General features: G+C 42.1%; 1 protein-coding gene across 2 annotated transcripts in view; it reads left to right on the forward strand.

Moving 5' to 3' along the window:
* PPP1CB (protein phosphatase 1 catalytic subunit beta) overlaps positions 1 to 18325 on the forward strand; it is a 57298-nt gene that overhangs the window by 22102 nt on the left and 16871 nt on the right. For both annotated transcript variants that reach the window (XM_048843425.2, XM_048843426.2), the window contains exons 2-4: positions 250 to 381; positions 6111 to 6341; positions 6710 to 6814. In XM_048843425.2, the coding sequence (XP_048699382.1) occupies positions 250 to 381; positions 6111 to 6341; positions 6710 to 6814 (468 nt within the window). The remainder of the gene's footprint in view (positions 1 to 249; positions 382 to 6110; positions 6342 to 6709; positions 6815 to 18325) is intronic.

The raw sequence follows: 18325 nt of genomic DNA on the forward strand, positions 1-18325 counted from the left end.
TGAAAACTAAATTGTTAAAGTTCTTGATACAGTAAGGATGTGTGTACTCTAAATACTATGTCCCCCCCCACCACCACAATAGTCTAAACATATAATACATTTTATTCCTGTAATACACTGTAGTGATGAAAGTAGTATAAATGTGTGGATAAAAGGCCAGTCATATGGCAGCTAGGCGCCCACTGTGCAATCCTCCTAAACAAAAGTATGTTTTGGTGATATTTACATGCAAAAATTGTTTTGTTTCAGTGCGAGGATGTCGTCCTGGCAAGATTGTGCAGATGACAGAAGCAGAAGTTCGGGGCTTGTGCATAAAATCGCGAGAAATCTTTCTTAGCCAGCCTATTCTCCTGGAACTGGAGGCACCCCTGAAAATTTGTGGTATGTAAATTAGGTATATCTTGTCTTATATCTCTAGTTGTATACTTCAAAATTGGCATTTTATTGGGGATGGTGGAAACATAATAAATTGAAGATGGTTTTGTGGTGGTTTTGCATCTTTGTCTGAGTGACATGCCAAATGGCCTTGGGTAATATGGATTGCAAAAACGGCTGTCTTCACTAGCTAGATAAGAAATTACGTTGATTGAATACTGAAGAGCTTATTGACAGTTGGTAGAGCATTTACTCTGAAAGACTGTCAGCATTTAGGGTGGAGTGTGGTTAAATCTAACCGTCTGTAGTGAAAATTGTGTGGCTCCACACCTAGAGGAGGAGAGCCACTAGGCTGAGGTGTTGATCTAATTTCAAGTGTATTTCTGTAAATTGTGAGTCACATTAAAACACAGAATAAACACTTATATCATAATACTAGAACATGTTCATTTCAAAATATATGCAAAATGCAAAGTCTTTTAACCAACATTCATTGCCACATTTAATTAATTCAGTTGTATTCTCAGAATGGATTCCCATTCACTTCAAGCAATTTAAGTGAAATTTTAAAATTCCCTGTCTTATGTAATTACACTGGATGTGTGTTTTTAAACCAGTTTGATTTTGTTCTACGTAATGAACTCTTCAAGCTTTGTAGAAGACTTTGGCAGGTCCTTTCAGATAAATATTGGTAAACCTAGAATCCACGTAATTCCTTATTTAACTCTTTATAAAATTAATGCTGGATATTTTCAAAAACAATACTTCAGTAATTATTTTTTTAAATGGGAGTCTTGCAGTAATTGTTGTACAAGCACAATATCGTTCCCAATGCTGGTTAGTAAACACTCCACAGTTTTTGTCAGCCTTTTACATAGGGCGGAAGCATTGCATGTAATGAAAAGGCAGCATCATAGTATTGTTCAGATCCTGAATTTCTTGAATTAGGTATTCAATACTGAAGTGTCATGGTTCAAACTTGCTCATGTGTGTGCCCAAAGACTTTCATGGGCCATCCCATCCCTTAGATTAGACCAGTCATGCAGAAACCATCAACTTTCGTAATTTGTGCTATATGATTACAGGGGTTTTTCTAATTACCAATATCCTAATATTAATGGCAAACTCATCTTAAATGGCTAGGTTTTTTTTCAAAGCATTTCCTGTTATACAGATCTTAAAACTGAAGCTTAATCTAGTTTTGCTGTTAACCCTCTGTACTTCACTTGGTATGAACAATAAACTGAGTTTAAAAAAAAGCCAATGTGAAACTAATGAAATTATGTACGGGAATATTTTAAATCCAAACTGATTTTAATTGAAACAGAAGACACATTATACTAGGCAAATCTGCACCCATGCCCCTTTAAACTAAATTTTGGATCTGATTTTTCAGAGGATGTTCCATGTAGAAAATGATGAGGCAACAAATCTGAAGCTAAACTTTAGTAGTAACTTGCAGGAGAACATGAAATAAGCATTAGGATGTTTCTGATGTTTAGGGAGCTTGAGCCCTATGTATGGGGACTAAGAGAAGCTCTTGTACAAGTAGAAATAATTTTTAAACTAGTCTTAAATAAAACAATGTGCAGCTACACTAATGATCTGGCCTAGTAATTTAATTTTATCTCAAGACAAATCAAAGGAGCTACTATGGGATGAGATTTTATACTGTCAAATCAGATTAAAATGTAGAGCTAAATTAACTCATACGTTTGGGATTTATGTGGGTTACATAAGCCAATACCTTTCATATAACACACTTTCATTTTATGCCAGTTTTCTCTTTAAAAACAATGTAGTTCTTGTTCTGGCAGGCTTCAGATTTGACTTGCAGTTTAGCTCAAAACTTGTATCTATCAAGCATCTTGAACAGATTACTAAATGTGGAGTCATGGCCTACTTACAAAATGGTTTCTGCAAAATATTGTCCAGTTATCCTCTTTCAACACTTGACTGTGGGTCTAATCAGTGATGAGCTGCCAACAGCTGAAGAACCGGTTCCTTCAGTCACTCTGGGTCTTCAGTGGCACTGAAGGACATGCTGCCGAAGACCCAGAGCGAGTGAAGGACCCGCCGCTGAAGTGTCGCCGAAGACCCAGAGCGCTGCCGGGGGAGTAAAAATTAAAAAGGGATTCTCAGGGGAGCCTCGCCAGCCGAGAGCTCAGGTGGGCTGGACAGGATGGTCCCGTGGGCCGGAATTTGCCCACACCTTTAACAACCGGTTCTAAACCGGCTTCAAAATTTAACAATTTAACAAATTTAACCGGCTCCAGCTCACCACTGGGTCTAATTCCAAACAAAATATGATGAAACGTTACGCAAATATTTTATTGATTATCCATGTAATATGCTTAGTTGGTGGCTGACAGTTAAGTTCCATATCCTTAGTTACGTTGTTAAATTAGGCTTATTGAAAGTATGGATAGAATATGTATACCCATTCACCTAATACTACTCTGCCCTAAATATTGGTCTTAAGGAGCGTTCTGCTCCAGTTTATGCCCTAGTGGCCTACAAACGTTGTCATCTTTGTGATCTTTGTCAGATGCTAGTTCTAGTTCAATGTGCATCCAGGTATTTGTCTACAAGGTACCAGGCTGTAAAGGAAAACTTAAACAAACAAAATCCCTCTCTTCTTCTGTGACCATTGCCTTGTATATCTAAGGGAAAGACTAACTGTATCAGTATGCACTGTAGGAATTTGCTTACTTGGGCTTAACCATCTTTCTCTTTAAAGGAATCAGTAAATACACTAGACACAAAGTCAAATAATAGAGTTTGTCTAGTATTATGACAGATCCAGGATAGCAAGTGTCCTCAAACACCAAATTGGCTTCTGGGCCCCTCTTCATACAAGCTACGTAACTTTCTCTGGAATAAGCAGCATAACTGTTTAACCTAGTGAATTGTGTACAGCAATAGCTTTAACTCCATACGCTAGTTGTTTTAAACCAGTGATCCACGGACTCCGCAGGGTCCACAGACTAAGATTTCCTCCATTTGAATTTTTTTAGGTGTCCGCAAATGAAAAAAGGTTGAAAACCACTGCCATACACCAAGCTAATAAGCTTGTATTCTATTACATTTTTTTCTTCAGTGGACGAGGGACATGGCATGAAATAAAAATATAAATGACTATCTTTCTTGTAGTGCTTCTTGAACACTTTAAGAGGAATAGCCAGACTGGAACTCATTTGAGGTCCATCTAGCCTGTCTGACAATGACCAGTACCAGATTCTACATTTCACAAAGATCTCTGAAGGTGTGGGATAATCTGCGTCCTGCATTAGGTCTCATTCTTATCTGTTGTTGTTAGAGACTGGCTTAAACCCTGAAGCATAAGGTTTAATGTCCCTTTAAAGAAAAATTATAATTCTGGGACAATGTTTCCTTTTTTTAATATCCATGTGCAGAATGAATTTTATTATGTGCATCACTATGGAGGTGATGTGTGGTGGGGGTAGGTCAGAGGGGTTTGGAGTGTAGGAGGGGGCCCGGGGCTAGGGCAGAGGGATGGGGTGAGGGCTTGGGGGGAACAGGGATGAGGGTTTTGGGGTGCAGGAGGTGGCTCTTGGGTGTGTGGGGGTGGACCCAAGGGGTTTGGAGTATGAGGCGGCTCGGGGTGGGGATGCAGGTTCTGGGGTGGAGCCAGATATGAGGGGTTCAGGGTACAGGAGAGAGCTCTGGGCAGGGGTAGAGAGTTTGGGTCGGGAGGGGGTGGGCGGGCTGTGGGAGGGAGTTTGGGTGTGGGAGGGGGATCAGGGCTGGGATAGGGCATTGGGGTGCAGTCTCTGTGGTGGGGATAAGGGGTTTGGGGTGCAGGCTGCCCTAGGTTGTGGCGGGAAGAGAGGACTCCCCCCAGCTCTCTCACTGCAGCAGTGAGATATCCCATCATGATTCCCATACCTATCTGATCATGTTGTGGATCACTCCATAAAATATTATATTCTCTACCTCTTACATTATCCACCTTCTCTGTTGCAATTAGTGTTCTGATGCATGAAAAAGGAAGATTCTAAAGAGATGGGTGTGGTTCTGAAGTCCTGTTAGCTTCTGCACTTTTTGGGGGGAGGGATAGCTCAGTGGTTTGAGCATTGGCCTGCTAAACCCAGGGTTGTGAGTTCAATCCTTGAGGAGGCCATTTAGGAATCGGGGGCAAAAATTGGGGATTGGTCCTGCTTTGAGCAGGGGCTTGGACTAGATGACCTCCTGAGGTCCCTTCCAACCCTGATATTCTATGATTCTATAACTTAAAACAGAGAAGGCAAAAAGACATGGACCTAAGCATGTTAGAGTATGGAGAGGAGCTTGGGCTTGTTTGTTCAAAAAGCCTCTGGAAACTGAGACTGGATTGCAGTTAGCAAGAAGCATCTTCGCTTGACCTCTGTAGGAGGTACTTCACCATTTTGCCAGCAGTCGAACTAGATCACATCGAAGTGTTCTACAAATCAGTTGAAACATAAATGGATCAAGAAGTATAAACTTACACTCTTTAAATCAGTCCGTAGTGTGCTTATGTGATGAATGCTGCAAATAGCAAGGGTACATAGCTATTTTAACAGTAGGTCTCAAAGGACTTTACAATGGGAGTATCATATTCCCATTTTACAGATGGGGAAACTGAAGCATAGCAAGGTGAAGAGACTTACCCAAGGTCACCCAGTAGACCAGTGGCAAAGCCAGGAATAGAACCTCGGTCCAGTGATCTATCTTGTAAGCCACACTGCCTTCCTATACACAAGTAATTTTAGAGAATTCTTTAGTATTTAAGTTTCTATTCTTCCATCACACCCATCTACACAGTTATAGTTAGCCAGCCTCTGTGTGATACAGTATTCTGTGCCAACCAGTAACCATAGAACTGTTGCACCATGCAGCCTGCCTATTTTTTTGGAAGTGGCCCGTTGTGGAATATATGGTAAGTGGTACGTGAATCTGGCTGAATAATTTGTCAAATAATACTTATTGTAGCAGTTTTTAATTAACGACTTGCAAGTTTGCTGGATATCTTTTGTATAGGATATGATTTTCAAGAGTTCTGCACCATGTGGTATAGCAAATTACACGCGCGCACACAATTCCATGAAAGAAGGCACTTAGCCAAGCTACCTTGTCCAATGACATTGTATAATAGCTGTAATATTGCCGGGGTGACCAGCAGGTCAACTGTTATGACTTTGTAGGGTATAAAACAAATTTAGAATAGCTTAATGCAGCACCTGCCTCTATTGATTTGTCCAGTTTCTTTAGTGATTGCTTTTGGGAGGAGAGCAGAGTGTGTGGTAGTTGGCATACAAACCTACAAGTTGCTTTGCTTTTTAAAAATAGTTAGACTTGCCACCTTCTACTGTGTATTAGTTGCATCAAGCCAGCTTTCTTCTGAATTTAAGTTTTTAAATTTGTACAAATAAACTGGAATTTCCCATCTTTTCTGGGGACTACTTAGGTAAATTGAAAGGAAGATTCTGTACCCTTCAGAATGTTTCCAGAACTGATGCTGCAATTCTCTGTAAATCTTGTGGGCAATTTCCATAGATTGAGTGCTTCCATTTTGGCTTTCTTTATCCTTTCTCAACAGATCATCTGAAAGATCTTGCCAGAATATCAGTCCGTCAACTGCCTCTCAATTCTTAACTGACCCTCTAAAATGAGTACTAATTCAATGTCTTGGTTTCAGTAAGATATTTATAATATTGTACTAATCTTTATTTCTTTAAATTTACCTTACTCAGGTGACATTCATGGGCAATATACAGATTTACTTCGATTGTTTGAGTATGGAGGATTCCCACCAGAAGCCAACTATCTTTTCCTGGGAGATTACGTAGACAGAGGCAAGCAGTCTCTGGAAACCATCTGCTTATTACTGGCATACAAAATCAAGTATCCAGAAAACTTCTTTCTCCTAAGAGGAAACCATGAGTGTGCTAGCATTAATCGTATCTATGGATTCTATGATGAATGTAAGAAAACCTTCTAGTTCTCAAAAGTTGCTTCTATTTAACAATATATTGTAGGAGTAGAAAGATTATTTTTAACCAAATAATGACTGTTCTTCCTTGCAAGAATTTATCAAAGCAGTCTGTAGGAAAAGCTTTCCATAAATTATTTTGAAACATACCTTATGTCTCTTAATACTTAGTTTTACATGTGTGTTTTTACTTGAGGTAAACTTACTGTGAAATGCCTTAACAGGTGATCATCTTCACAGGTTTTGTGAAACTTGAATAGTTCAGCTTTCAGACTTCACCTACATCTTTGTGCAGGGTATAATACACATTGTAGGTTGGCTGTATAATTCCTTTCCTAATAGACTATTCTGTTCCTGCAGGCAAACGGCGATTTAATATTAAACTTTGGAAGACATTCACAGACTGCTTTAACTGTCTGCCTATTGCAGCCATTGTGGATGAGAAGATCTTCTGCTGTCATGGAGGTAAGATAATTACTTCAATCTGACGGTGAATGTAGTTATATTTTTCCTATCCATTGCATAATTAGCATAAATTTCCAGCCCAGGATCAGACTAAAACATTGTCCTATGTTTCATACAATAGCAATTAAATTATTATTGAGAGTAACTTTAATGGCACCATTAAGATAACTGTGGCTTATTCCTGTTCGGATCTTATCATCCTCACTCTGTGTTCTCCCTTATTGTTGTGCTCAGGAACAGGATCTTTGCATTTATCTTCCAATATGCCTAAGTCCTTGTGCAAAATAACAGAAAAGACGGACCAAAAATTGCCCGTTTCTTCTTCAGAATCGTCTGAAATTTAATGTGAGGTCAGCTTTAAAGAATTGACTTACATGCTGATTCCCTCCTCCCACCCCCAAAGAATTGCATAATAAATTGTCCAATTGTGGGATAAGCAACTTGTTTGCCTCTGTATTTGACAAGTTTGTACAGTTTTTTGTTTTCCCCCCTGCTCCTGTGTCCAGTCGTACGGACCAGTGTATTTTTCTCACCTATGTGAACATTCGATGGCTTACAAGGCTTTTTCTCCCTGCTCATATCCATTCCCTCCACAGCTAGCTTCTTTGCTTTCTTCACTTTTTCTCACTGGATCCTAGGCAGAATGTAACATATTTACCTCCTTGTAGAATGATCAGCCATCCAAGTGAGCACAGCCACGCCTGTAGTGTTTTGTGCCCAAACTGCTCCAGCTATGGGCGTCATGGTGCTGCAGTTATGCCTCCTGTACCTCCCTCAAGACTGACTGGAGCAGGCCTGGGCTCTAAATTTCCTTCTGCTTTCTTGGTGAACAGGAATGCTTCTTACAGCAAGGCAGTGGTAACAAAGTAGGAGGCTTTGGCTCAGTTTTGCCTCAAGATTCAGGGAGTGAGGGTAGCCCCTGTTTTGCCCAGCAACTGGAGGCTGCCTAAATTGGAGCTCAGACTTCCATTTTCCCAATCCAATGTGGGGCATGGGACCCGCAGCCTTTTGCAAGAGCTGCTGAGCAGTTGTCCAATCCTGTTTCTTAAGCACTTCCCCTCCCCTTCTTGGGTCAGTAGCATCTCAAAAGAGCCATCGCTCTACTCCCACCTGGCTTCTAATGCCTTTGCTTACTTCAAGTCTCTACCCTTCTTCCCCCGATGGTGCAGAATAATAAAATGCTGCAGGACTGCAGCCATGGCACATCACAGCTGTTGGTGCTCCAGCCCTCTTCTAATAAGGATTATCTTCTCTTTGCAGAAGCTGAAGACTCTGGCAACCTCCATAACTTTTGTTTCCCCTCACAAGAGCAGTAGGGGGATATTACTTATAGACCCTAACTCAAAAATATGGGTCTGTCATAAATATAAAGGGAAGGGTAAACCCCTTTAAAATCCCTCCTGGCCAGAGGAAAAATCCTCTCACCTGTAAAGGGTTAAGAAGCTAAAGGTAACCTCGCTGATACCTGACCAAAATGACCAATGAGGAGACAAGATACTTACTTTCAAAAGCTGGGAGGAGGGAGAAAAACAAAGGGTCTGCGTCTGTCTGTGTGATGCTTTTGCTGGGGACAGAACAGGAATGGAGTCTTAGAATTTAGTAAGTAATCTAGCTAGGTATGTGTTAGATTATGATTTCTTTAAATGGCTGAGAAAATAGCTGTGCTGAATAGAATGAATATTCCTGTCTGTGTGTCTTTTTTTTTGTAACTTAAGGTTTTGCCTAGAGGGATTCTCTGTGTTTTGAATCTAATAACCCTGTAAGGTATTTACCATCCTGACTTTACAGGTGATTCTTTTTTACTTCTATTAAAAGTAGTCATCTTCAAAAAAAAAAAATCAAAATCCTAAAAACCCCAAAAACTAACACTTTTGTCTTCATGCAGCTAGGTAGAAATCTCCTCTAGTTGCTCTTCGGTCTGTGAAGACTTGTGAATTTCCCTGCAGGAGGTTAACTACTCTACCTTTAGGAAGAGAAACTGCAGCTCCCAAAGACAATTCCCTTTTGTCTCTGCTCTGGCCCCAAAGCAAAGCAAAATAAAAAAAACTTCCAACTATTGCCAGTTGGAGACCTGCTTTCTAGCAGCACAAAGGATTTTAAAAATTTCCTTTTAAAATCTTGTTTTCTGGATCAAAAAATCTCAGATTGATTTCAAGTTAATCCCACCGCTCTGCCACCATGTCAAGGTTCCTTCCCCACTCTGAACTCTAGGGTACAGATGTGGGGACCTGCCTGAAAACCTCCTAAGCTTACTTTTACCAGCTTAGGTTAAAACTTTCCCAAGGTACAAACTATTTTACCCTTTGCCCTTGGACTTCCACTGCCACCACCAAACTTTATCTGGGTTCCTGAGAAACCGTTGTTTGGAAACATCTTTCCCCCCAAAATCCTCCCAACCCTTGCACCCCACTTCCTGGGGAAGGTTTGGTAAAAATCCTCACCAATTTGCATAGGTGACCACAGACCCAAACCCTTGGATCTTAGAACAATGAAAAAGCATTCAGTTTCCTTACAAGAAGACTTTTAATAGAAGTAAAAAAGAATCACCTCTGTAAAATCAGGATGGTAAATATCTTACAGGGTAATTAGATTCAAAACATAGAGAATCCCTCTAGGCAAAACCTTAAGTTACAAAAAAGACACACAGACAGGAATATTCATTCTATTCAGCACAGCTATTTTCTCAGCCATTTAAAGAAATCATAATCTAACACATACCTAGCTAGATTACTTACTAAGTTCTAAGACTCCATTCCTGTTCTGTCCCCAGCAAAAGCATCACAGACAGATGCAGACCCTTTGTTTTTCTCCCTCCTCCCAGCTTTTGAAAGTAAGTATCTTGTCTCCTCATTGGTCATTTTGGTCAGGTGCCAGTGAAGTTACTTTTAGCTTCTTAACCCTTTACAGGTGAAAGGATTTTTCCTCTGGCCAGGAGGGATTTTAAAGGGATTTACCCTTCCCTTTATATTTATGACAGGGCCCTAACTCAAAAATATGCCAAAAGGGTAGTAAGGAATGCTTTCTGTGGGAGTTCACTCTAACTACTGTCCTTAGTGGATCAGCTCCATATGCTTTACCTTCCCTCTGCTGCTCCCCTCCTTCGTCCTGTGATTATTCTTTCCAGAACCAGACAGTAAATGTAAATCAGGGTTGAAAAGGCAAAAACTCTGAAAGGTCCAGGGTCTGCCCCTAAGAGAAAGCCAAAGGCATTTGATAAGGAAAAGAACGTGGATTTTTTTAATTCTGATGACCTGATTAATAAGCAAATTAGTAGAGTCCAATGCCTTAGTATGATTTGCCCTTGAAGGGGATTGTCAGGACAAAGATTCCTAGGGGTTTGAAAGGATGTGGCTTTGTCTCCATTGGAGATTTCAGCCAGCAGGGTAACTGCACTAGAGTAAATATCTGGTGTAGACAGGCAAGCAGCACTCATAAGTTGCAGTTTTGCTTCTACTTGAAACTGAGGTAGATAATGCTACTTGTCTCTGCACTTGGAGTTTATACTAAGTATAGGGACAAATCCCCCATATAGACAAGTCCTGCAAACATTTCCCTTCTCCAAGAAGTTGGCCAAGATATACTTGGAGAAATCCAGAATTGTCTGTTCTCCACAACTCCAGGCTGTACATTTCAGTCTCCCACTGGTACTGCAGAAAAGTGATGGTCCTCTCAAAGATTGGCCAAGTGGTCACAGAGTCTGTGGAGAGTCTTCCGTCCCATTAGCCTTTTAACTTACCCCTATCATGGATATGGAAGACAGAATCTGGACTCCATCTTGAGGAAATATCATGAATTAGGACATCTATAAGTCCAGAAGGGACTATTAAATCATCTGTCTTATGTTTATAAGACAGACTACAGTACTTGACCCAGTATACAGCCTGATAACTTGTTTGACTAAGGTATTCCTTTCTAAAAGATGCTTAAAGACTCAAAAATGGGGATTCCACCACTCGGTGGTTTGTTTCAATGGCTAGTCACCCTCATTGTTAGAAACGAGACAAAATTTTTAACTTGATTTTGTCTGACTTCAGCTTCCAGACATTGGTTCCTCTTATGCCTTTTTCTGTTAGCTCAAAGATCCCAGTAGTATAGAATCATAGAATATCAGGGTTGGAAGGGACCACAGGAGGTCATCTAGTCCAGCCCCCTGCTCAAAGCAGGACTGATCCCCAATTAAATCATCCCAGCCAGGGCTTTGTCAAACCTGACCTTAAAAACTTCTAAGGAAGGAGATTCCACCAGCTCCCTAGGTACCGCATTCCAGTGTTTCTCCACCCTCCTAGTGAAAATTTTTTTCCTAATATCCAACCTAAATCTCCCCCACTGCAACTTGAGACCATTACTCCTTGTTCTGTCATCAGCTACCACTGAGAACAGTCTAGAGCCATCCTCTTTGAAACCCCGTTTAAACAGTTGAATGCAGCTATCAAATCCCCCTTCATTCTTCTCTTCCGCAGACTAAACAATCCCAGTTCCCTCAGCCTCTCCTCATAACTCGTGTTCCAGTCCCCTAATCATTTTTGTTGCCCTCCGCTGGACGTTTTCCAATTTTTCCACATCCTTCTAGTGTGGGGCCCAAAACTGGACACGGTACTCCGGATGAGGCCTCACCAGTGTTGAATAGAGGGGAACGATCACATCCCTCGATCTGCTGGCAATGCCCCTACTTATACATCCCAAAATGCCATTGGTCGTCTTAGCAACAAGGGCACACTGTTGACTCATATCCAGCTTCTCGTCCACTGTAACCCCTATGTCCTTTTCTACAGAACTGCTGCCGAGCCATTCGGTCCCTAGTCTATAGCGGTGCACTGGATTCTTCCGTCCTAAGTGCAGGACTCTGCACTTGTCCTTGTTGAACCTCATCAAATTTCTTTTGGCCCAATCCTCCAATTTGTCTAGGGCCCTCTGTATCCTATCCCTACCCTCCAGCGTATCTACCTCTCCTCCCAGTTTAGTGTCATCTGCAAACTTGCTGAGGGTGCAATCAACACCATCCTCCAGATCATTTATGAAGATATTGAACAAAACTGGCCCCAGGACCGACCCTTGGCATGCTCCACTTGAAACCGGTTGCCAACTAGACATGGAGCCATTGATCACTACCTGTTGAGCCCAACAATCTAACCAGCTTTCTATCCACCTTATAGTCCATTCATCCAGCCCATACTTCTTTAACTTGCTGGCAAGAATACTGTGGGAAACAGTGTCAAAAGCTTTGCTAAAGTCAAGGAACAACACGTCCACTGCTTTCCCTTCATCCACAGAGCCAGTTATCTCGTCATAGAAGGCAATTAGATGAGTCAAGCATGACTTGCCCTTGGTGAATCCATGCTGACTGTTCCTGATCACTTTCCTCTCCTCTAAGTGCTTCAGAATTGATTCCTTGAGGACCTGCTCCATGACTTTTCCAGGGACTGAGGTGAGGCTGACTGGCCTGTAGTTCCCAGGATCCTCCTTCTTCCCTTTTTTAAAGATGGGCACTACATTAGCCTTTTTCCAGTCGTCCGGGACTTCCCCCGATCGCCATGAGTTTTAAATGTCCAATGGCTCTGCAACCACATCCGCCAACTCCTTTAGCACTCTCGGATGCAACGCATCTGGCCCCATGGACTTGTGCACGTCCAGCTTTTCTAAATAGTCCTGAACCACTTCTTTCTCCACAGAGGGCTGGTCACCTCCTCCCCATGCTGTGCTGCCCAGTGTAGCAGTCTGGGAGCTGACCTTGTTCGTGAAGACATAGGCAAAAAAAGCATTGAGTACATTTGCTTTTTCCACATCCTCTGTCACTAGGTTGCCTCCCCCATTCAGTAAGGGGCCCACACTTTCCTTGACTTTCTTCTTGTTGCTAACATACCTGAAGAAACCCTTCTTGTTACTCTTAATATCTCTTGCTAGCTGCAACTCCAGGTGTGATTTGGCCTTCCTGATTTCACTCCTGCATGCCCGAGCAATATTTTTATACTCTTCCCTGGTCATTTGTCCAATCTTCCACTTCTTGTAAGCTTCTTTTTTGTGTTTAAGATCAGCAAGGATTTCACTGTTAAGCCAAGCTGGTCGCCTACCATATTTACTATTCTTTCTATACGTTGGGATGGCTTGTCCCTTAACCTCAATAAGGATTCTTTAAAATAGTAACTGGTGTTTTTTTCCCCCATAAAGGTACTTAATACCATAAACAAGTCACCTCTTGATCTTTTTGATAAGTTTAATAGACTTGAGCGCCTTAAGGCTCACTGTAAGGCCATTTTCCCAGTCTTCTAATAATTTTTTGTGGTGCTTCTCTGTACCCCATCCAGTTAAACATCTTTTTTTTTTTTTAAAGTGGATACCAGAACTGTACACAGTAATCCAGGATGTCTCCTCAGTGACATGTGGAGGTGAAATCACCTCACTGTTTCTACTCAGTACTGATAATACATCCAAGGATCACATTAGCCCTTGCCATAGCATCATACTGGGAGATCATGTGGTCTTGTGCCTGTCTTTTGTGTCCCCATAATCTTCTTCAGATTCACTGCCTTCCTGAATACAGTCCTCCATTCTGTAGGTATAACGTGAAATCCTTGTTCCTAGATGTATGGCCTTGTAGTTGGCTCTAATAAATCTTAGTGTTTCTGTGTGTTCCTCACTGCTGATTATCTGTTGTCTAATAAGACTCTTGGAAGCTCATTTTTTGCCTGCCTAGAAAGTTAAATTAGACCTCTTTCTCCTTGCCAACCAACTTGGGATACATGTCCTGGTAATGACAAGGCAACACTGACTGTTACCCATGGCCTTAGCCAGAGGAACGTGACTTATGACCCTATCCTGGTAGGGGCATCACCTCTTCAGAAAAAGTGTGGACCAAACCTTGAAAGTCCTGGCTGATTTCAAGATGTTGCTTCCCCGAGACTAGCCCCTGACAGCACCTTACTGAAGTCTGCTAGGAATGGAGTGTCCTCTTGAAGGTCCCCTGAAGGATTTCATTCAGGTTTCAATATTCCAGATGCCCCATATTAACTTTTAAGCTAATAGGATCCACAGATCTCAAAGGGCTGCTGAGCCAGTACCCATCTTGCTCTAGAGGCTCCTTTGTTAGAGGGAACGAGAGGAAAGTGCTTCAGTCTGCAGTGGGTCCTGTCCATAATAGCTATATATTAATTTTCTCCACTTCATCTGGCTCAGTCCCTTCTTATCTTCACATTCTCCTGTCGATCTCCCAATAAAAAGCCACCAGAAGCATACTTTCTCCGATTGCCGTTAAGGCCGCGTGCATAGCTTTTCAACAAAAAACAAGAAGAGAATTCTGTAGTTATGGCCTAAAAGGTTCTCAAAAGTTCATTTCCAGATCATCCTAGCTAGATGGATAAAGGCCCCCTCAACCTCACAGTAGCCATTGGGAATTACCTGCATGCACTCCAGCTGCATTCAGTGTTCGCTATAGCTGTGCGGAATGGTGGGGGCATTAGTTGGAACAGCTTGGTAGAGGGATGATTATGATATGAGATCTGAATTCCCCCTCTTTCCCCGCCCCCGCACGTATGTGAAAAAGATCAAATGAAAGAGATGCATGTGTACCTTGAGGGATCCAGTATGCATAATTTCAGTGCTAAGTTGTGTAGGTTGTCCATAGCAGTGCACAGGGGTCATCTCGTGGTGCTGATTGTTAGCAATGAGGTGGGATATGAGAGCATCTGTATGGGTAATGGTGAAGGATTTATAAAATGTAATGAGCGGTTTGTTTCTAGTATGTGGGTTCAGTGTTTGGGTGTAGAACAGTACCTGTTCAGTACCGCTTGCCTGAAAACAAGTTTTTTGCCTTAGCAAAGAGAAGGTGTTACTCTCTTACAGATGTCAGTGCTTATCGCACACGGAATAGGCATATGTCTTCCAAGGTAGAGTGTGAGTATGTGTTCCTTTATCAACCGCAGGTGTTCAGCTTCTGTCAGCCCAAAGTGGAATCTGCTAAAGACTTGCATAACTTTCAATTAAAGCCCTTTTTCCTTTTTTAGCTCATGAAGCATCCATTGCTTTAGTAGTAGAGTGGCTGAGTCTTGCTAGGGTAAGACAACTCAGCAGCTTTATATGCTGAAATACTGGGCTCTCTCTCCCGAGTTGGGGAGCCCTTGCACACTGCTACTTGGCATTGGTCCAGGTTGTTAAATGAGTAGAAGCAGATTTCACTACCTATAATACAGATTTTTTTTCAGTGAAATCTTCAGGTTCTCCCAGCATTTTATTTTGATCCTGAGAATTACTAGCTTTTTAAAAAGCTACTCTCTGGGATCGTCTAATTTTTCATAAGTGTGTATGCCAACAGTGAATCCAAATGAAAGAGTAGAAGCAAACCTGTAGAGCAGGGGTGGACAAACTTTTTTGGCCTGAGGGCCACATCGGGGTTGCAAAACTATATGGAGGGCCAGGTAGGGAAGGCTGTGCCTTCCCAAACAGTCTGGTCCCCACCCCCTGACTGCCCCTCAGAACCCCTGACCCATCCAACCCCCACTGCTCCTTGTCCCCTGACCGCCACCTTCCAGGGACCCCACCCCCACCCCCCCGGACTCCACCTCCATCCATCTCCTATGTCCCCTGACTGCCCTGACCCCTATCCATACCCCTTGCCCCCTGACAGGCCCCCCAGGACTCCACCCTCTATCTAACCCCCCTATTCCCCATCCCCTGACCAAGTGTCCCCTGACTATTGGGATCCCCTGCCCCTTATCCAACCCCCACCCCCATACCATGCTGCTCAGAGTGGCAGGAGCTTGCAGGTGTGCGGTCTGTATGGAGCCAGCCACGCCACCCAGAGTGCTGGCGGCGCAGTGAGCTGAGGCTGCGAGGGAGGGGGGAACAGCAGGGGAGGGGCCAGGGGCTAGCCTCCCCAGTCAGGGGCTCAAGGGCCAGGCAGGGCTGTCCCGCAGGCCAGATGTGGCCCATGGGCTGTACTTTGCCCACCTCTGCTGTAGAGGGAGTGCATCTGGGCAGAGTGATAAATTTGGAAGCTGGTCGCTTAAGACTCTGCCTAGCAAGTTTGAACAACAGAAGGAAAACCATTGGTTCAGATTGTTGAATGCATTGTCAAAGAACCTTGATTTACAGGTATGGAATCTCTTCCAAATAGTTTAGGTATGATACTTAAAAGCTTCTTAAAACAGCATATAATTGAAGGTTTTTGCTAATCCCTTTAGGGGAGATAGCTACTCCAGATGACAAGATTTACTCTCCATAGAAATACTTTATAAATTGCATTGATACAGAAATATCATAATTTCTCTGTGAACTAGAATTCATAAGATGTGCAGAAATATTTCCCAAATCATGACACAGATAGCAGTTAAACTCAGGTAATAGGCAGTAACCAGTGAGGTGGTGGTAGGGGTATGTGGCTTGTGCAGACCCTGTTACTGTTGACCTTAGACTAAAAAAAAAAAAAAAAAAAAAAACTTAAGAGCTTGAAGTTCTGCATGTATTGTACTTGGGAACAGGGGCCCATGAGAGAATCCTGGAAGGTGATTTACTTCTGGAAAACAAATATAAGGTGTAAAGATGCTTCCCTTATAAACATAATTGCGGATTTAAAAACACATCTATTTTCTCTTTAAAAAGTAAGACGACCCCAAATTCTGTGTACTGTTTAAAGGGTATTCTAAGAAACTTGACTAATCCAATAACTTTAAAAACAAATGCCCCTTAAGGGGGCCCCTTTAAGACTTGTAACGCTTCCAGAGAGAAGCAAAAGTATTACACTATTAAAGCTGATTTGCAGATATGAAAAGCTTAGCAAAATGTCCTGAATACTTCAAAATAACAAGCAGCTCAGGGTGGCACTTAGCACATTTGAATGGTAAACCTTGCCCTCTCTTCTCCTCCCCATCCCCTCCAAACTGCTTTTCAGGTCCCCAAAGCTATGGATTGTCAGCACCTACTCATGATGTTTGAGTCTGTGTGTACTGTACTGGTAATAACACAAACCTGCTGGAACTCGGAGCCAGCTTATAGGAGTATGGTATGTGCCTTTTTTACTATATTGCGTATTTTTGCATAGTTTATTTTTAAAACCTTGCCCTCTGGGATATACAATAAAAACTTTGCAAAACCGCATGACATAGTAAACAAAAGGCACCTCAGACTTCTCCAATTAGGCAGCATGCTGAAATCCTGATTTCACACCCTTGTTCCTTTTCTGCTTAGACTTCTGCAGTCCTCTTCTCTTTGCCCCGCCCACATCTGATTATATAAACCAAATCTCCTCTGCTACAGTCTCTCCAATATGTTGCTGCTGAAATTATCTTCTGTCACTGACTCAGATGTTCCCCTCTTTGAATCCCTTCACTGGCTTTTTGACTGCACATGAAATTCAAGTGTCTCATCCTTGCTTTTAGGGTCTTCCATAGCTCTGTACTCACTTCTTCATTTTACCCTGTCTTTTTGCTTAAATTTAGCCTAGCTCTTAACCATCCCCAGTTTCCTCCTTTCACTCTTTTTTCTTTGGGTCCTCTTCCATGCTGCTCGTTGCTTCACTCTTCTCCTCATGAGTGAAAGGGCTTTGCTGCTTCAGAGTCTTCCTTAAAGCCACTCTTTCAGGAGGCCTTCCAGTGATAACTGCTGTTCACCTTCTGCACTGGTAATTTCATATGGTCACCATGTCTACTGCCAGAATAGTTTGTCTGCCTGAATTAGATTTTCATCTCTTGAGGGAGGAAGCAAGATCTTCATGTGCAACAAAAAGCATAGAAGTGGTGTTTCAATGGTGGGAATTCTGTGATTGGTGTGATACTGCTCAGCATAGCGTTGGGGCTTCCTGTGAGGGGAAGCATCAATATGGAAATGGTAAAAGATGACTTGAGAATACCTGTGGAGAGCCATGGGTTAAATTCCTAATTTGCAGAGTACCCCTTGTGCCCTCTTTATCGTATGATTCTATATGGGATGCACTTTTTTCTTGAGTAAAAATCTGAGACAGCCAGCAGGGCTTTCTCAGTGCTCTTCTTACTATTTATAATGTTCTTCCCTTTTTGATTCACCAGTGCTTGGATTTGATGAGGACAATCAGGCCCCTTAAGTTCCATGTTTTGATCTTGCTTTGGCTTAGACTGAACATGCACCTGTATAATCCTTTTAGTGCATTTAAATTTATAAAAACACTTGTCTGTATCTTGTTACCAGCAAATGGCTGCATCAGAGGACCAGGCTTGTAACTGTTGCCATGTCACAGGTTGCAGTCTGGAAACTACACTGTTGGATAAAGATGGTAAACTCTTAATGCACAAGGTATTGAAGTTTACAAGTTATCATTGTAGTGGGGCAGTTTGACAGTAGCTTTTCTAATTTGTATTAAATCCAGATAGTCTATGGATCTTAACCCTTGACCACTCTATTGCTCAGAATAGGAGGAGGTGGGATAAGAGGCAATCTCAGCTTCTTGCAAAAGTGATCTTTATTTGCAGATGTTCAAATTGTATTTCAGCATTTAAAAAAATCCTTGTGCTGCTATACGCTGCTATCTTGCACAATCTTCAACCCTGC

This window comes from Caretta caretta, chromosome 3 (assembly GCF_965140235.1).
Source record: "Caretta caretta isolate rCarCar2 chromosome 3, rCarCar1.hap1, whole genome shotgun sequence".
Classification (NCBI taxonomy): Eukaryota; Metazoa; Chordata; order Testudines; family Cheloniidae; genus Caretta; species Caretta caretta.